The sequence below is a fragment of the Gymnoscopelus microlampas genome (assembly GCF_963454915.1).
Source record: "Gymnoscopelus microlampas genome assembly, contig: SCAFFOLD_38, whole genome shotgun sequence".
Taxonomy (NCBI): Eukaryota; Metazoa; Chordata; class Actinopteri; order Myctophiformes; family Myctophidae; genus Gymnoscopelus; species Gymnoscopelus microlampas.
Window position 1 is genome coordinate 85,906 of NW_028155792.1, and position 21,595 is coordinate 107,500.

The 21,595-nt window shown below is 40.0% G+C and overlaps 1 protein-coding gene across 3 annotated transcripts in view; it reads left to right on the forward strand.

The window, feature by feature from the left end:
- The window catches only part of LOC311041256 (protein NLRC3-like), a 132,365-nt gene that overhangs the window by 82,046 nt on the left and 28,724 nt on the right, over window positions 1-21,595 (forward strand). Inside the window, exons 9-11 of one of the 3 annotated variants that reach the window (XM_084086157.1) lie at window positions 15,634-15,807; window positions 18,452-18,604; window positions 20,755-20,801. In XM_084086157.1, coding sequence (XP_083942283.1) covers window positions 15,634-15,807; window positions 18,452-18,604; window positions 20,755-20,801 — 374 coding nt within the window. The remainder of the gene's footprint in view (window positions 1-15,633; window positions 15,808-18,451; window positions 18,605-20,754; window positions 20,802-21,595) is intronic. The other 2 variants (XM_084086159.1, XM_084086158.1) reach the window with 2 other exon arrangements.

The following is a 21,595-nucleotide window of genomic DNA, read 5'->3' on the forward strand; positions in this document are numbered from 1 at the left end:
AAATAACCCAACAGTAAAAGCTCAGGTCAAAGCAACATCCTTTTTGTTTTTTTTTTACAAAAAAAGGATATACCTGACCAGGTACCTGACCTGCTCACAACCTGAGGGACCAGGTTGTGAGCAGTAGTAACTTTCATAATGTCATTTAGATGTCCATGTGTCAACTAGTCTGTGAGCTCAGTTTAGATTTGTTGATGTTCATTACAGAGCTTGTTGTTTTTTATTGATAATGAGCACCTTATCGATCCTGCCTATTGAGCCGAGCTTTTATCGAGCCCACTATTGATCCTTTTCTATTCATTTGTGGAAAGACATGAGAGGACAAATTCTGAACAGAACCGGTATCTTTTTTTATTGGCCAGTTGTGACTGTGTTTGTGGCTGACCACCATCTAACATTAAATGAACATGACTAAAGTAAAACATATTTTTGCCTATCATTAAGTATTAGTGATAAGTGTTAAATGGCTTTATATTATGAATAGTATGCCTACTGTAATAATTACTATAACATCTCCATGTCTCTTCAGCTCTTTATAAACAAAAAATGCATATTTATTTTTCTATTCTTTTGTCTTTGTTTTAGCCAAAATATGTCACTTGCACTACATTTTACTAGGGTCTTCAAATACAGTACTTTTCTAACAGACAGAAGGCAAGTGACCTTTTTACTTTTGGAAAATAATATTGAAGAAATTGTTAACTGGTTAGTGTGTGTACTGTCACTTTATAAGCACAATTTATACTTCATCGTACAACAGTGTCACACACCAAACATGGCCGATCTCCAAGCTCACACCGCGTCTGTTTGCACCACGTAGTGAGCTTGTATCTGCCATTTTCTGCAACGATAGACTGCAAAGACAGCGCACATTGAATATGTGACGCTAGGCGACGTTAGTCATTCATTCACAGGGAGTTTTTAAGAGTTTCCTAAACATATTATTATCATTTGGATTATTAAAATTGTCAACAGAGTGAAACCTTTGAGCGTTTCACTCGTTATTCAATGGCCGTTATTTCACCACACATGTAAACACAACAACGCTACCACCCGTAGGCTACAAATGGAACCAAATGGACCCTTACGGTCCCCTTAAAGAAGCCATGTTACGATGTATCTAATAGTGAGCCAATAAAATTCCTCGTCCTTGTTTCCCTGGGCAGCGCTGGTTAGCAGGGATCAATACACTTTTAGATTGACATGTTTGTGCCAGCGTGGGTGATTAGATTTATTTCTCGATCTCGGTCTTGATTGTTTAGACATGACTTGGCCATTGTTCTCACAGAACAAGTTTGGCCACTATTAGACCTTCACAGTCAGAGGCAAGGGTGGTTGGGAGATAACTGCCTGTCTGTCTTTGTTTTCTCTCTCGTTTTTTTCCCATTAGAGCTAGTATGGAAAGGTGTGTTTTTTTTTTTTTTCAAATCACTTTGCGGGCCGCCATGGACCTTTCCGCGGGGCGTTAAAAGCCCGCGGGACGCCACTTTGACACCCCGTGATTTAGGGCTAGGCCACTGTGTTTTTAGTAAGATGATTATTTTGCATGTACGTGGCGAAAAACCTTGCAGCTGCTAACAACTTGATTTGAGACAGACAGCAAGCATGTTAAGTTCACTCCCCTTCAATAAAGTGTTGCTTTAAGTTTTACATTTCACATTTTGTGCAGATTAGCTACAAAACGTATCTGAGAGTGAGATGTGTTCATTTCATGAGTTTTTTTAGCTTAGTTTGTACAGAGTCAGGTTAATTGTTTCCCGCTATTTCCAATCTATGTGATAATTAAGTAAACTGTCTCCTGTCTGTAGCTGCAGAATTATTTCTCTGGTCTGTTACTGCGAAGCTGTCAAATGAAATGAGTTACTTTGCCCTCATCTTAAAGTTAACGTGTTAGGCTGTTTGTGGTATGATGCAGGGATAACAGGATAGCTGGGCACTAGGGACATCTAGGCACCTCCATGTAAAATTGGCTATTTGATCCAACATGTTAAAAAATAAAATACTTGTAAAATGTTTTAAATTAAAGAGTACATGATTACATGCTTAAACATTCAGCAATTAAGGTCTAATCTTTCTACAATTGCTACAAATTGCTACAAAACCTGTATATCCAGTCATTTTGGGGCATACACAAGCAGTTGAAGGATAACATTAAGTCTGATAATGATGTACCATGCATGTTCACATCATGTATATGTTACATTACTTAAGACCATTTTTCAAATAATATATTTTTTACATTTTGGACAAAATAGCCAATTTTACATGGAGGTGCCCAGATGTCCCTAGTGCCCACCTATCCTGTATCTAATGCAGGAGGTAGAGGAGAGGGTAATGGCAGTAAGTTGTTGTGGAACATCTTCCTCCATTAGCATAAGACATCCAACATACTACATTTCTGGTGTGAAATGACACGAGGGACGCCCTCAAAAAGACCTTCCCAAAAATCGGCGTGCTCATATGTGCCCTTTAGTGGACTTTGAGCACCTGCCCCTTCAGTGCTCTGTGCATGGCCCTGGTCTACTGTCATGATAAACATGATCTTTATTTATCATTATAAATAAGTAGTGATGTCTGAACCTCAGTAACATCATAACAGTCTACTGTCATGATAAACATGATCTTTATTTATCATTATAAATAAGTAGTGATGTCTGAACCTCAGTAAGTGTCTGTCATGATAAACATGTATGTTGTATGAAGGTGGATCAAGGACCCACTGCACACATTCAGCAAAGCCTTTCACATGGAATAATGTATATCTGACATGTTTATATAACTGTATGTTCAACTCCAGGCTGAATGCATTAGTGTTGCTTCACTATATTTTTACACCAGTTGTTTTGACTTATTGATCAACTTTGTACATGTTATCCGTGTGTCATGTCTACCTGAATGGATCAGAGCTCTAAACCAATCACAATCTCTACTGATAATATGTTGTCTTTATTGACAGGTCCTGTATCCAATCATCTGACACTCTACACACTTCTTACAACACAAGAACACGGTAAGACTTAATGTGCTTGGAATGTAAAATATGGAATAAATGAACAACTTGATTTATATTCATATTCATCCTGGGTTGTGTGTCGTTTACATTATGAGTCATTTTAGGAGAGTTGAGTGATGTGTAAATATTAAAGATAAATATGGATCAGCAGCTCAGCTTTAATCACATTGTTAAAAATCACTTTAACGAATTTGTTTGATTTATTCTAGTTCTGTCCTATACATATTGAGATATTTAGAACATAATTATCAACACGATCTCCTCCCATTTTGGAGAGGAGAGGAGAGGAGAGGAGAGGAGAGCTGGATGATTGATAAGAGTCAGTTATGTTTGTCAGTGAAGGAGTACTGCATGGGAGGGGCCATGTCACTCCAGCTGGTAGACAGTGGGATGTGGGGTTTTCTAACTCATATGCTGTAACAGTATACTAATTTAAACAGCAGGCGTCATGGCTTGCCAGATCACAGGCACATTCAGACATTAGCAAATTGAACAAGAGTCTGATTGGAATATTATCCTTTACTGGACAGAGGATCCAACACAACACAATGGCCTGAGGTTATCTGATTTAATCGCCTGGTAAGAGACACTATTACATTTCCTATAGATATGATCAATTAAACTTGTTCATAGAACACGTTTTAGTGAATTCAGGAGACAGTATCGACGCCATATTAGAGTTGGGAAGTGCGCAGTTATCAACATGCAGAGATTTACACACAACACAAGCCAAACCCCAGCCTATCCTCGTTTCAAACCTACAGAAAACACAGTTTAAAACATGGCAATGAACACAGAGCTAAAGCAGTGTGTAAATCCTGCATGATATTAAATAGCACACTTCGCCAAGCGATAATGGCGTCTATACCTGCCGGTCACAAAACTCTGGTCTCTAAACTACTTTGAATTCACTATAAACATTATTGATGACTTAATGGTTGTTGGGTTTTGATATTACGGTCAGTTTAATTGATCATATCTTGTAATAGTGTCTCTACCAGGCGATTAAACACTGGGCATAATTATGTAAACATGTTTTGTAACACGGAGGGAGATGGAGGGTACCAGAACACTCGCCCAAAAACGCTTGCCCCCATTTTTTCCCCACCGACCAGCGGTTCTTGTATTGTTGTCTCCGCCAGGCCGAAAGGCATGGCGAGAGAGTATGTTTTACCCCCTGTCCGTCCGTGTGTCCGTCCTGTCCGTCCGTTAGCAGCTAATCTCTGGCACCGTTGGCCCGGCCGCTGCAAAACTGTGCACACACACTCCCTGGATGGCAATTCAGATTTTTCAGATTGGCCTCCAGGAGGCCGATATGTGCAAAACACATTTATTGATACTACTCCTACAGATTTTGTCCAAACATCACACAAATCGGTACACAGTATCTCTATAGTCATGTGATCAACACGGATTTATCCGATTTCCCATATTCCATCCTGATTGCCTAAGAATAGCTTCCAAAGTTTGCAGGATGGGTCCGTTTTGAACAAAATGCCTCTAATCATGAACGCACCTTGCGATTTCCGTGAAATTTCACACGCACATTTCTATTACGCCGAGGAAGAAATGCCACCCTTTTCACATTGGCCTGTTATAGCGCCACCATCAGGTCTAAATTTGCAAAACACATTTTTACAACAAAATGCCTCAAATCATGAATGGTTTGTCCGATTGCAGTGAAAAGCCATTGGACAAATGGCACCCTTTTCACATTGGCCTATTATAGCGCCACCAGGAGGCCACATGTACCTGACCTGGCGGAGACCTGTGCTCCGAGGAGCACTTTTTCTAGTTGTATTTGTTTTAATGAGGATAAGGTTAGAAATAACTTTAGGGTTAGGCATAGTTTTACCGAGATTCAGTTTAGGAATAAGGTTATGTTTTGGCATAGTTTACTGAGGTTCAGTTTAGGAATAAGGATATGTTTTGGCATAGTTTACTGAGGTTACGTTTAGGAATAAGGTTATGTTTTGGCATAGTTTACTGAGGTTACGTTTAGGAATAAGGTTGGTTTTGGCATAGTTTACTGAGGTTACGTTTAGGAATACCAGGTGAATACAGCCGGAATAACCCCGGGGTGACAGTGTTTTGGGGCGAGTGTTTTGGTATTCAGACGGAGCAGGAGATGGATAGAGGGAAACAGATCTCTGATCTAAGTGGTGCTTCTGCTGCCGCCTGACACATGCATTAAGCTATAAGAATAATCTGAGTCTGATTATAAACCACTTGAGCCCCAGCTTCCATATTCTGGGGGGAACATAAACCAAAAATTGCCAATATAGCTCACAGTCACAACAACGTGTCGCGTTCAGACGCGTTGTGAGCTCATAGATTGGCAATGTTTGGTCTTTTTATTCTCATATACCCAAATAATAAGTCAACTTTCTGAGGGCGAGTGAACGATTGCGTTCCAGATGTCCTTCTGATGGATTTTTCTTGGCTGTCAATGTTTCTATCGTCCATAAAATGGCTCTGAAAGTGATCCAAACGATCGTGTATGATGTAACTTAATGTAACTCTGAGGCAGATCATTCAGTTTTCCCCCACGTTAAAACCGAATGTGACGTTTGTGGCCGTTCCTGTCCCTCTCCACGCACGCACGCACGCACGCACGCACGCACGCACGCACACACACACACACACACACACACACACACACACACACACACACACACACACACACACACACACACACACACACACACACACACAGTGTCATGTCAGACTAGAAGAATGTTCAGAATGTAGGAGAGGCTCAAACCTACTTAGTGACGCCGTTGTAACACACAGATACAAATACACATTTACAAACTCACAACATGTCTGCTGTGAGGAGTTGAAAAGATAAGTGTGTGTGTGTGTGTGTGGGGGGGGGGGGGTAGGTCTGAGCCCTGGTGTCCAACGCCCATAGACAGTATTGTTATTATTATTACTATTATATATAGTATTTTATTGTTGAGCTACACGTTTGAACCCACTGGATGCATCCTGTTTAAATAATGATGTCATTATGGTTTTATAATGCACGTTTCTGCCTCTATTCTCTCACCAGTACAATGAACCATTGTGTCATCAGCCTTATTTAAAGTACAGTAGTTCTATTAGAATAGAAACATTTCCTGGTACACTTAGATAAGGCTATGGTTCTATTATGCATTCAGAGGTAGAGTTATGCCTGACTTACAGCTGATCTACAAGCTCACAACACGTGGCAGTGTGAGGACAGGAGGAGATCAGATCAAATAGTTGTGGCTTCATGAAGGTGAACAGGTTTTCTATGTTGATGACAAAGTCTTTGACCATGAGTAGGTGTGATGTAAGAGAAGATCATCTAACAAAGGAAACAGATAAGTACATGATGACAGATTAATGAAGGTTTGACAGCATCTAAAGGAATGCAGTGTCACTAGTTTGATGTCAGGGCTCCTAACGTTGATCACAGATAACATCATGTGTGTGTGTGTGTGTGTGTGTGTGTGTGTGTGTGTGTGTGTGTGTGTGTGTGTGTGTGTGTGAGTGAGAATTGCCCGTTTTGGAGAGGAGAGGGCAGTGGGAGGAGCAGAGAGCAGAGCTGGATGATTGATAGGTGTCAGTTATGTTTGTCAATGAAGGAGTACTGCATGGGAGGGGCCATGTCACTGTACACACACTCACACACACACACACACACACACACACACACACACACACACACACACACACACACACACACACACACACACACACACACACACACACACACACACACACATTTACACTTAGTTTCAACACACTGAGCAGACATGTTGCCTGGCAACAGCTAGGGCGGGACTAGCCCTGAAACATGACTGTCATACCATGACAGTCATGGTGCCATGTCCCCCATGTTTTTCGCTGTGTTCTATTTGTTTACATTGCCAACTCTCACATGTACATAAACGTTCAGATTTCAAATATGAAGTGCTTACCACCGAGCCACGGATGCTACCTCGCGATGCGGACCACATTACGTACCCGTATCTCCCGTATTGTTCAATAAAAAGCATTTTAATCCCATCGCCGGTCATTTTCTCTCTTTTTTTGTTTTTTTTGTTTTAATGTTTCAGAGTGCAATACACCTCCCAACCATTAGTGTCGCATGGTTGAAAGTATCGGAGACAATTTGGAGAAAATGGCCGGCTATCGGATTAAAATGCTTTTTATTGAACAATACGGGAGATACGGGTACTTATCGCGGGTCGCATCGCCTTGTAACATCCGTGGCTCGGGGGTAAGCTTAAGTTTAAGCTTAAGTTTATATTATATATAGTTTATAGTTATATATTGGCCTATATTCCCCCCATGCTGGGGTTCATGTGGTTAATACTATTCATAATAATGTAATGGTGTTTTCTTTTTGTCAAGGTGCACTAATGTTTTCATATTGCTGGATAATATGGATAATATTAATATTTAATATTGCACATGTATAATGTTTTCATATTGACTTAATAGTGTTATTCCTCTGTTCTCACTTGTACAAATAGCTCTAGTCAAAGAACTACACTTCTGAAAAACGTCACTGCCCACCAGCTGCTCAAAGCCCCATTTATAAACATACCTTATTAACTGAGAACAACAATATCTGTCAATTGCACAATAATCATGTATACAAGCTATTCAAAATGGACAAAATCATGATTTATTTAATACATAGGCTAGATGTGGAAAATATTTAAAAATATATGAAGACAAATGTTTTTTTTTTTGAAAAAATAATAATATATGTATATTCAAAATATTTTTATATACACATTTCTTTTTTTAATTGTCTAATCAAGCAACAATTTCACGGACCCCCTGCAGTAGGCTACCTCGCGGACCCCCTAGGGGTCGCGGACATAGATACATAAGAAAGGCTAGATGGCTCAAGGGGGCGTCGCAAGCGTAGCTCAACCGCGGCCATCTTGTGACAGTCATTCATAACATTATGTCTATGGTACATGTACTATTGAAATAACCATAGCGTGCTCAATTTACATCCCATTTTCAAACGGTTTGGTGTGTTGTAAACACCACAGATGTAGTTATGATACTGCATACTTATAATTATAATCATGGACTTTATATGAAAATAACATTAAGTATGCAGTATCATAACTACATCTTTGGCGTTTACAACACACCAAACTGTTTGAAAATCGGATGAAAATTGAGCACGCTATGGTTATTTCAATAGAACATGTACCATAGACATAATGTTATGAATGAGCCAGCTGACTGTCGCAAGATGGCCGCCATGTGGCAACGTCGTACTCCATTGGCCAATAGCGTGGGTGAGTCATATAGTGTTTACATATATCTATGGTCGTGGACCCCTGTTGAAGACCTGCACTAGGCCATTATATGAGCACTTTAAACCTTTATACTTACTGTGAAAATAGCCGATCTACAAGCTCACAACGATGCGACGTTGTGAGCTTGTAGATCTGCTATTTAAAAAAAATGTTAAGTAAAATGTGAAATATTTGAGGATTTTGGAAACACTAACAACACAAATATGGTACAGGGCTCCCTGGCACAAAACATTTTCAGATGGGGGTTAGGGACAAATACATATTAATTTGAAGATCCATGACATAAAAATAATTGAGAACCACTGGTTAAAATCATTTTAAAATTGTGAAGCAAGTCCAAATAATCAACTACACTTACCCCAATAAACGCAACCCGCAACTATCAATATTTACATGCAACTTCACAGAAAAATAAGCCCAAAGTCGCTTATAATAAGTGGACATGGCAACACTAGTTTCAGGCTCTGCAGTATCTTGTACTTTGTGCTCTTTAGATAGCTCAGTAAACGTACACAGTGGACACATGGAAAAGCAACACAGCAGAAAACAATGTGTGATAATTATGTCTTCTTTTATTTTCCAGAAGCAATTATTTTACAAAGGTCTCAGTCATTCAGAAATATATTTAGTTCATGAGCTGATCCACCGGGCTCTCATTAACTCCTCATTAACATTCATGGGTTAAATACATTAATGTACAAACGTATTCCATTCATGGCGATGTGATTGGTGTCATTCATGTAGGCTACTAGACAAAGATTGTACCGTTACGGAATACATGACAGACACTGTGTGTGTGTGTGTGTGTGTGTGTGTGTGTAAAGCAAAGTTTGTTGTTTACCCAGGGTGTCGGACTAAGCACGAAGCTTGTTTCCAGCCGGACCCTGCATGGAAGCCTTGCTCAAGGGCTATTCAGCGGTGATTCATGATTGATGTGATGAATTGGGGAATCGAACTAGGGACCTTCCGGTATCAAGGCCGCCCCTCTAACCACTAGGCCACCGCTGTGTGTGTGTGTGTGTGTGTGTGTGTGTGTGTGTGTGTGTGTGTGTGTGTGTGTGTGTGTGTGTGTGTGTGTGTGTGTGTGTGTGTGTGTGTGTGTGTGTGTGTGTGTGTGTGTGTGTGTGTGTGTGTGTGTGTGTGTGTGTGTGTGTGTCAAGAACAGAGAGAGGGCGTGTTAGTAGTATTTAAATGGCGGTCGGTTTCAGCCGTGGCATTTATCAAAGCTCTGACCAAATGTACGCTAGGATTGGCTGTATAGGAGGATCCTTTGATAAATCTCACTTGGACGTTGGCGTACAGGGCAATTTTAAATCGAAAAATATGCAGTTTTTTTACACTCCATTGTTACATGAGGGCCATTATCTCTATAGTCAAGTGATCAAGACGGTTCCGTCCGATTTTTCATATTCCATCCTGATTGGCGAATACTGAACATTGCTGGCCCACAATAACCTACCTGACCTGGTGGAGACCTGTGCTCCGAGGAGCACTTTTTCTAGTTACAGCATGTATTTTTCTCTCTCTGAGAGTGTGTAACATTGAATAGAATAATAAGTGTATTATTCCACTCAGAGTTAAAGTAACATTAATGTATGATTTTATCATACATTAATATGATTTTATCATACAGGTTGTTTGCCTGCTGTTCCTCCAGTCCAACTCATTAATACAACACACAATGGCCGACCAGACACCTTCACCTTCAGCCTCAGCTTCACCTTCACCTTCACCTTCAGCTCCACCTTCAGCTCCACACATCCAGGTAGGCTACATGCTTTATATTGTTAATTCTTTATTCACAGCTTTAACATAATCTTATAATACTTATAGCTGTGTGGATTTGAGTGAAGTGGTTTCAAAGCTTAAATAAGTTTCCATAAATGGTGTAGTAAATTATTAATAACAATAATAATAATAATAATAATAATAATAATAAAACAGAATTATTACAATGTCACTGTAGGTCATAGAGAGATTAAATTATTTAAGCACATCCACTGATGTGTGACAAACGTGTCTCACTTCAGTCTGTCACTCTATAATAAATCAACTCTATAAAATATATAAAATAAATATATATTTGTCAATGGGCTTAATCGTTCATGTTAATAACAGAGCCTTTGCGTCGTTGTCTTCGCCAGGCCGAAAGGCACCCTGTCCGTCCGTCCTTCCGTGTGTGAGTGTGTGTGTGTGTGTGTGTGTGTGTCATTCTGTCTGTGAACAGCTAATCTCCGGCACCGTTGGCTTGATCGCAGTGAAACTGGGCGCACACACTCCCTGGATGCCAATTCAGAACCTCAGCCCCAAATTTCTCACATGGTCCTGTTATAGCGCCACCAGGAGGCCAATTTGTGCTAAACATTTTTTTGTTTACTGTACTCCAACAGATTTTGTCCAAAAATCCCACAAATCGGTACATAGTATCTCTATAGTCATTCAACTAAACAGGTCTTTCAGATTTTTCATATTCCATCCTGATTGGCTAAGATTGGCTTCCAAAGTTTGCAGGAGTGCTCCGTTTTGAACAAATTGCCTCAAATCATGAACCCTGTGTCCGATTGCAGTGGCACGCACATTCGCAGTACATTGAAGAACAAATGTCACCCTTTCAAAATTGCCCTGCCCTGTATATAACATTTTTATACATGTTTCTTATAATTCCGAACATTGCTGGCCCACAATAACCTACCTGACCTGGTAGAGACCGGTGCTCCGACGAGCACTTTTTCTAGTTATGCTTTAATTAATTGAAAAGGTTATTAAATGTATTTATTTTGTCAAAGGGCTTAATCGTTCATGTCAATAACAGAGCCATAAAAGTCCTACTGGTATTTGAGAGATTTGTCGATTTAGCAAGGTACTGGTGCCTACACTTTAAACAAGGCTCAAATAAATGTTATATTGATAAGAAACGTGTAGTTATTACTACAGTATATGAAATCTAACGGTGGACATAAAAGATAGTGGGTTTATTTTTGAAAAGCACTGCTGTAGCCAATATCATATTGATTGATTGATTGAAAACTGTATTAACAGTTTGCTAAAAAAGCACAGAAAGTACAGTTCTATACAAAGGAATGCTAAAAGGATTTAACCCTAGAAAGCACTATGTCTTGTTTCCATTGGGTCCTGTGGATTCAATTCATCTATACAATACATTATGTTGTCTAATAGCGCTCACTCAGTCATTATATGATTAAAATAACATGAATTGGTACAACAGGATGCTGATGATGGCTCCACTTCAGAAAAAAGTGAAAAGGAAAAGGGTGAGTTTTTTTCTGTTCTTGTTACAGTTCAATGCTTAAATTACTAAGTAAGTTGTTAGCTGGTGCTACATTTTGATTGCCTAGGTGTACATCCTCAATATCATATTGTAAAACTAAAACTAAAACTACTATTCATATATGACATTATTTTCTGTGACATATTTATCTCAACCATTCTCTTTTTTCCTCTTGCAAGCAGCACAGTTTGTGACGCAGAACAGGGCAAAGCTGATTCAAGACGCCTCCACAGTCATGGCTATAGTAGACAGTCTAGGAACCACCATGGTTCATCGTGAGAAGTATCAAAGTATTCTAGCTGAGAAGACACCTATCGACCAAATGAGGATGCTGTATGCAACAGTGCTAGATCAAGGGGCAACAGTCATCAGAGCAGCATTTTATGATGCCCTCAAACAACACCAACCCCACCAGTTGAAGAGCGTTGGTAAGACCAGATGTATTACATTACGATATTTTATGTTATTTTTTGGTTTTAGGTATCACTTTAATGTAAAAGAAAAATGGCCGGGACACACATCAACCTCAATCTAATTTATAGCAGCAGTGCCATAGAGTGAATACATGTCAAAGCCCAATCAATAGCGTTGCCATTGCACGTTTCTGTAAACCATGGATGAATTGCATCCAGATGCTGCAGACAGGTCTGCTGTCAGCAGCAGGTTTGTCACCCAGGCACGTACGCCAAGACTGACTGTTTAACAAGCTGGTGTGAGTCAGGAGAAGGTAGTACAATGGCAGAACAAAGAGCCAGACGGCCGGGAATTAAGTTTAGACGTGTGTTCAATACAAACTGATGTCCAAAAACGTGTCCACTGAGTTTATAACAAAATGATGTATTCTCTGTAGTTGTCTGTCACTTCATCACACACACATGATTACATTACATTACAGTCATTTAGTAAACACTTTTATCCAAAGAGACTTACAATAAGTGCATTCAACATAGGTAGGCAAGAAAACTACTAATCACCAGAAGTATTAAGTGCATTCTCTTCTAAAACAAGTAATTAAGAGTATACCTAGCGCTAAAGTAAAAGTGCAATATATCAGCTACCTACTGTCTTAAACAATGATGATGCAAGATAAACAGTCAAACGCACGGGATACAGATCACCAGCCCTATGAATATCATTCTATCTACATAATGACAATAGATGAATTGTATGAATGTCATCGTATCTACATAATGACAATATATTAATTATATGAATATCATTCTATCTACATAATGAAAATAGTATCTGAACTTCCATCATAAGACTCAGCTAACAATGATGCTGATGGTCAGTTCTGAAAGAATATGTGCAGAATACGTTTCTGTTTTACTGATTATATTTTTAAACAAACATACTGTTATACAGTGATTGATTGGTTTAACTGTTAACACTCTAAAGAGCAGTTATGACTTATTTATTCACATGCTTAATATGATAGAGAGCAATAAGAACGTATAATATTAAATTCTGGGGAAAACATTTGATATTTGGTGTAAAGGGACAAACAGGAGGGGGGCTAAAATAGACCCCTGTACATAAGGTTAAAAGTATAAGGTTTGGAGGTTAAAAGTTGTTAAAAGAAGATGTAAACAAGAGGGGGGGGGGGGTCAGTGTCAAGGACACTTAGACAGTAACAGCCACTGCCGCCCCAATTAAAATGATGTAGTGATAAAATATCTCATATCACAAATACAATACAGGCTGGTGTTTAATTCCAAATCATTTTAATTTACATTCTGATATAGTGATTCATAATAAAACAAACATTGAACAACCCTAGACTTAAAAGTGTTGATTAAATATGGTCAATATTTAATCTGACATCAAATGGAGGACTGTTCAGTGGCACTTTTAACATACAAATTACATACAGCTCTCATGTGTGGACCACACAGACCATGTGTAACACCTGGGTTTTGAACCCGGGTCTTCCGTGTGGGAAGGGACACTAAAGCCAAACATCCTAAACACTAGGCGAAGAGGGTTAGGGTTAGCCTAACTGCTAACCACTAGCCTATGAGGGAATCCCTCCTTGGCCCTGGGAGATATTATGTTTTTGGTCTTTAGGCAGAGGCTATAAACCACTCTGCTACACATAAACTTACTGATGCCCTCTGTACTTTGGTCATTTAGAAGCTGTGTCTCAACAACAATTCAAGATCAATCTGAAGGAGAAGTTTAATGTGTTACTTGAGTGGATCACAAAACAAAAAGGGAAAAAAACCCTTCTGAATGAGATCTTCACAGAGCTCTACATCACAGAGGAAAGGAGTGAAGAGGTCAATGATGAACATGAGGTCAGCCAGATTGAAACAGCATCCAGGAAACCAGCCAGACCAGAAACACCAATCAAATTTGAAGACATCTTTGAGCCTTCACCTGGAGAAGATGAACCAAGAACAGTGATGACAAAGGGAGTGGCTGGCATTGGTAAAACAGTAATGACACAGAAGTACGCTCTGGATTGGGCAGAAGACAAAGCCAACCAAGATGTCAAGTTCATATTTCCATTCACTTTCCGACAGCTGAATTTGGTGAAGGGAGAGAAGTTCAGCTTGGTGGAACTTCTTCACCATTATTTTGGTCAAATCAAGGAAAAAGAAATCTGCAGCTCAAAAGGGTCTGGAGTTGTGTTCATCTTTGATGGATTAGATGAAAGTCGGATTTCTCTCGACTTCAAGAACACTGTGAAATGGACTGATCCCACAAAGCCAACCACAGTGGACGTGTTGCTGAGAAACCTCATCACGGGAAACCTGCTTCCCTCTGCTCGCATCTGGATAACTACACGACCTGCAGCAGCCATTCAGATCCCTTCTGTGCATGTTGACAGGATGACAGAGGTGAGAGGATTCACAGACCCCCAGAAGGAGGAGTACTTCAGGAAGAGATTCAGCGATGAGAACAAAGCCACAACAGTCATCTCACACATCCAGACATCACGATGCCTCTACATCATGTGTCACATCCCAGTCTTCTGTTGGATCATTGCTGGAGTTCTGGAGAACATGTTGAGAATTAAGGAGAAAGTAGTACTTCCTAAGACCCTGACTGCGATGTTCATCCACTTCATGGTGGTTCAGTCCGAACAGAAGAATACCAAGTATCGCGACAGTCAAGCTCAGGCACATTCTGACCAGACTACAAAGAAGGCCATTCGGTCTATGGGGAAACTGGCTTTTGAACAGCTGGAAAAGGGCAACTTGATCTTCTATGAAAAAGATCTGACTGAGTGTGGAATTGATATTACAGATGCAGCAGTGTACTCAGGAGTGTTCACACAGATCTTTAAAGAGGAGCATGGATTGTATGAAGACATTGTGTTCTGCTTTGTCCATCTGAGTGTTCAGGAGTTTCTGGCTGCTCTTTATGTCTTTCTGTCATTCATGGACACTGGTGTCAACCTACTGTCACAATCCTTCAAGTGGTCTAAGCTCGTTACAAGCAAGGACACATACTTCTACCAGAGTGCTGTAGACAAGGCCTTACAGAGTCCAAATGGACACCTGGACTTGTTCCTCCGTTTTCTGCTGGGCCTCTCATTGGACACCAACCAGCAGCTCTTACGAAGACTGCTTCCTTTGAAGACACGAAACATGTCGCAGACCAATAAGGAGACAATTGAGTACATCAAGAAAAAGATCAGGAAGAATCCATCTCAAGAGAGAATCATCAACCTGTTCCACTGTCTGAATGAGCTGAAGGATCATTCTCTAGAGAAGGAGATTCAACAGTACTTGAACTCAGGAAGTCTCTCCACAGCCAAACCCTCTCCTGCTCAGTGGTCAGCTCTGGTCTTCATCTTGCTGTCATCAGACAAGGAGCTGGACTTGTTTGACCTGAAGAAATACTGTGCTTCAGAGAAGGCTCTCCTGAGGCTGCTGCCAGTGGTTAAAGCCTCAAACAGAGCTCTGTAGGTGAACTTATAACTGGATACATGTTGTATTTTATGTCATATTATTTTACAGGCAGGGAAATAAAAACATTTCTTACAATCACTATTGTTTCTTCAGGCTGAGCGGCTGTAACCTCACAGAGAGATGTTGTGAGGAGTTGTCATCAGTTCTCAGCTCCAGCTCCTCTAATGTGACAGAACTGGATCTAAGCAATAATTATCTGCACGATTCCGGAGTAAAGAAGCTCTCTAGTGGACTGGGGAGTCCACACTGTAAACTGAAGAAACTCAGGTCAGTATTTCTGAACCTTTTAAACAGAAGAACATTTATACCATGTTTTATATACACAGTTTACCTGATTAATTTATTTATATTTGATTAGAAGAGGACAGGCTGTGGAATGCAAATATCAGAGGAAATGTTAAATCTCTCAAACACTTTTATTAAACTTTAGAGGTCTTTTCAGGTTATTATATTATTATTATTATTAATTATTATATTTCAAGAAATCCGAGCCAGATGTGTTTTGTAGATCTCATAACATGGGAGTGGAAAGAAGTGAATCCTTTTTGGATGATGTCACATCGGTCCATTACTTCTCTCGCAGACAAGGGATCATTCATAGGTTGCGGAAGAGCGCCCTCTAGCGTAATTGCTAAGATTAGTGCTCTAAAAACATTGCCATCAGTCAGACAGACAGCCAGACAGACAGACAGACAGAAACGTATCAAGCTTTAGAACCAAGACTACAATACGATGACAACGTTACATTACAACAAATGCTTCCTGAGAATGAAATTGTGAATCTTACTGGTAGGCCTAGAAGTCAAGTTGTGTCATTTGCCGTTGGTGAATAGTTTAAAACAAATGAATTCCTCCCCAAACATATTTCTGTGTTGTCACTGATGTTGTATCCTACTGACTCACCTGCCTGTGAGGAGCCCCCACCGGGAAGACGTAAGGGCCTTCGTCCTACTTCTCCCGCCCAACACCCCCCGCTGACAGGTGCCACCTCAACCCGTAGGAGTACGTTCAATGACCAATATCACCCTCCCCGCCCGGCTTCCGTATGGGAGGGTAATCCCTCCTGGACGCTATTGGTGGAATGTCTAGGCTGAAGTTTTGTTGTGATGCCAATTACCAATTCCCCCATGTAGCCCCTCCCTGATCACTGCTGATTGGTCTTGGGTAATAGATGAGTCATCTAGCTTGGTGTCTCCCCCAATGACCCGAAGGCAAACATTCAGCAGAATAGCAGATCTATACTGTAAGTTCATAATGCGTCGCAGTGTGACGCGTTGTGAGCTTTCAGATCACTTGTTTGGTGTAGATGGAAAAAGGAAATGACCAAGTATAGACTCCTTGGGGACCCTGTCAACTAAGTATATAGGGTTGAAGTGTTTACCCACTAAAACCATATATATTTTGTTCACTGTATTCCCCAGGAGAATACTTGTTATACTTGTATTAATTTGGTTAGTGTTGTTTCTCTTACTAATGCTAGCTTTCCTGTCTCCAGTTCCATGTTAGGCAGTGTTTGGATCCAGAGTCAAATTTAACAAGTTAAACTCCTAGAACATTATTACATTGTAAATGACTAAATCTGATCTAAAGACCTGAAGAAGAAGGCACTACACTGCAGTAATAAAGGGGTATTAAACTCAATTCTCCATTCTGCCCGACTGGAGGCTTTCCATATTAGGCGAGGGAGGAGCTGTTATATCAGTTATAACTTAATATCTTTTAAAAAGGCAACGTAATTATGAACTGATAATTACATGTAAGGATGTGAGGCATGGTACATTGTTATTTACTATTTACATTATTATTCTAATAATCTCCATGGGGTCTAGCTGTATGCATACAGAATAGAACCAGATGGAACCAGATGATGTGCTGTGGTGACCCTGATGGGAATTTATTTTTCCATATATTAATGTCCTACTTCATACTACAGTGTCACACTAAAGTAGCAAAAATAGCCGATCTACAAGCTCACAAAGTGTTGGGATGCGAAGCGGTATGAGCTTGTAGAGTGTCTGTGGGTTTTATGAATATTGAACCAACAAAAGCGTGTGACTAAACCAAGTACATTGGATGGATACAGGATAGGTGGGCACTAGGGACATCTGGGCACCTCCATGTAAAATTGGCTATTTTGTCCAAAATGTTAAATTCAATATTTGAAAAATGGTCTTAAGTAATGTAAAGTATACATGATGGGTACATCATTATCAGACTTAATGTTATCATTCAACTCCTTGTTTATGCCCCAAAAGAAATGTATACAGGGTTTGTAGCAATTTGTAGTAATATTAGACCTTAATTGTGGAATGTTTAAGCATATTCTAATCATGTATACTTGAACTAGTTTCCGTCCAGTCTGACACCTCTGAGCAGGAGGAGGGGTAAACCCTGCATTCAGTGCACAATGTATCACAGTGTGGTTGCAGACTAAAGCAACCAGTGTTGGGCAAGTTACTTTATTTTAGTAATATTACTATTAATTATTACCTTCCTTTTAAAGTAATACATTTTGTTACATATTACTGTCTGAGCAACAGTAATATATTAATATTACATACATATTACTTTTTATTTACTTTTTTTTTAAAAGCTAAAATTGAACAATTAAATAATCTAGATTTTGTATCATTATTATTAGCCAACAAATTATTTTTGGGACACAGAGATTTTTTTAATTAAAGTCCACAGAACAAGGACTGCATGAGCAGCATAGAATGCAAATGAAAGTGCTTGTAGATCTGCTATTAAATCTGCTATTAAATGTACGTGAAAGTCATAATAACACTGTGTGTGTGTGTGTGTGTGTGTGTGTGTGTGTGTGTGTGTGTGTGTGTGTGTGTGTGTGTGTGTGTGTGTGTGTGTGTGTGTGTGTGTGTGTGTGTGTGTGTGTGTGTGTGTGTGTGTGTAGGTTGTCAGGCTGCATGATCTCAGAGAAAGGCTGTTCTTATCTGGTCTCTGCTCTGAGGTCCAACTCTCATCTGGAAGTGTTGGATTTGAGCGTCAATCATCCAGGAGACATCGGGGAAAAGGAGCTGTCTGCTCTACCACTGCAGACTCTCAGGTATGGAGAGAACCAGTGTGTTCTAGGTTTAGAGGGAATCATACTGTGATTCTGTAAAGTATTGTTTAATGCTGTAAGATCATTGCCCGGATTCACTAAGCAATTTACGACCATATTTTGATCGTACCGACATTTACGACAATTCCTACACTAGTAGTCAGACTCATTTTTTAGTTGTGGGTGATTTGAGCGTGAGGTGCGCCCGTTCTCAAGTCAGCCCCGAGGCTGTCTTACCAGGGAGCAAAGCTGTGCGTATGTCGTTAGAATGCTTTATTCTTCATGCAGAATCTCTTTCAACAGTGCCAAACCTCAAATAAAATAGTATGTGCCCAACATTCGTCAACACATACACGTATATAAAAAAGAAAAAATATGTCAAACAATGTATTGCTTGTAGCCAATGCATAATATAGACATGATGCAGATTCCACCACTTTGTATTTATTTTCTAGGCTATCAGTTGCATTTAGAGCTGAATTATTAGGTCCCTCAGTGTGTTTGCCAGTGTCGGCCAAGCGGGCCATCTCAGCTAAAGTGTCACGTAATAATGAAGATAGGATATGATGCCTTAATGTCACTGCGGAGGCTCAGACGCACCTCCAGTGCCCGCGCAGTATTAATTTATAATACTGTAGGCTACTGTATATTGATCACATGAAAGCCACAGACAATAGTCTAATAAATCTTACCATCTGATGAGGAAACTATAGTGGTTGAAAGCTGTGTCCAGAAGATCCATTCCGACGTAGGACAGTGTTATATTAATCCAAAATGAACGATTTTAATCAATAAGTAATCAATAAGCTCTGGTCCATAATCGGATAGCAGCGTTCCACTTGTATGCTGGATTTCATCATCTTTTTACCTCGGTAAAGGTGATCAATGTTCAGCAGAAAAGGCTTAAATAATATCCTTTCCATGTTTATAGTCTAAAGAAGTTTACAGCCCCACCACCAAATAATAGTCTCATTACACATGAAAGAATTACGGATCCCCGCTTCCATACAGAGCAGAAGTACAAGTTAGCTGTCAAGGTGATGTGACGTCAACATTGTTTTGTTTTAAACGAGAGACAATGTTGAACTTCTCTGCACCAGTGTTGCCAGATTTTGTGAGAGAAATAAGCAACCAGATCTAGGAAATCAAGCCCAAAAGAAGCAACTATGGCACTAGGCCATTATGAACACTTTAATTAAACATATATACTGTATATGTTGAAATATACTGTATACATTGAAAATAGCCGATCTACAAGCTGATCTGCAAGCTCTCAACGCTTCGCGATGCAAAGCGCTGTGAGCTTGTAGATCTGCTTTTTTTTTTTTTAAACTCTTGAATTAAAATGTGGAATATTTGGAAAAAAAATTAAACATTCTAACAACACAAATCTGGTACGGGGCTCCAGCTGGCACAAAACATTTTCAAATGAGGGTTATAGGGACAAATTAGCCTACATATTAATTTGGGGGTCCATGACAAGAAAATATTTGAGAACCACCGGTTAAAAAAAAAAAAAAAAAATGAAGCAAGCCCAAACAACTGCACCCCACAACTACCAATATTTACAAGCAACTTCACAGAATAATAAGCCCAAATTCGCTTATAATAAGTAGATATGGCAACACTGTTCAGTACGGTGAAGTTGAAGTTGGATATTTCATTTCCTGTTGCCTTTTAAGGTGCGAAAAGGGTAGTGGAAGAATGCAAATTAACTTCTTTTTAAGGCCTTAATGGTGCTATGGTACCATGAGAAGCATGCATAGTCGAAATGACCTTGGATTATGGCCCCTGTAAGAATCCTCAAGGTATTCTTACTGACTAGAGAGGAAATCCTATACAGAAAATGTGTTCTTTGATTGACCTTTTTGATTACCCTTTTTGCCATTTTATCACCGGAGAGGTTTGCCTCCAAGATGTAACCCAAGTAGGTAATTTCCTCCTTTCTTGTGATAACATCCGCACGTTTGAGGGATGTACACACCCCTTTGTGAATAGCACGTCAGTTTTAGCTTACAGAATATACACCTTCCTTTAGGAACTTTATTTACACCTTATTTAGGAACAGCTTAGTGAATCCGGGCCATTATCAATCAATGTTTCTATTATCAAATAATAATATTCACTGCTGACTTTCTCACCTCCAACCCCAGGGTGGACCATTGTGGAGAGCACAGGCTGAAACCAGGTGTGATGAAGTGTAAGTGTGCATTCTGTTTCATTCCTGAAATCAAAGCAGCACACATCCAGATATTTACTTTACTTTATTTGTTTATTTGGTCTGGAGAATGCTCATTAATGAACGCTAAAACATGATGTGTGTATTGCGTACACAAGATTAAGTGTAAATATGGAGAGACAGCGAAATCCACCACCGACTCGACTCAGGTTGTGTCTGAAGTCGCCTAGGTCGTGATAGTCGGCTCCTTAGTTGCTAGTCGTTTCCTTAGCCGCTAGTCGTTTCCTTAGTCGCGGCTGGAGTGCCCCGCGACGCTGCGTCGTGCGTCATGACCAGGTCGGGTACTTAACGACCAGGTCGGGTACTTAACGACTAGGTCGGGTATTTAACGACCAGGTCGGGTATTTAACGACCAGGTCGGGTATTTAACGACCAGGTCGGGTACTTAACGACTAGGTCGGGTATTTAACGACCAGGTCGGGTATTTAACGACCACGTCGGGCACGCCATGACCAAGTTGGGAAGGTCGAGCATGCTGTGCCTGACCAGCGTCTCTAATGGCAAGCCCCCCCCCCCCCTCCCCCCCGTCCCCACCCCCCATGTGCCCCCCCCCCCCCCCCCCACTCATAATAATTTTCAAATAAATAATAGGCTATTGTGAGCTTGTAGATCGTCTATTTTCAAACAGGGCATGGAGCGGAGTTGACATTTTACTAAGGGAGAACTCTGTCAGTAATCAATGGATTCTTGTAATTAAAAGTTTTCTATGATCTATCACGTTTCTATTTTCATTTGGTGTATGAATCATGAATTTA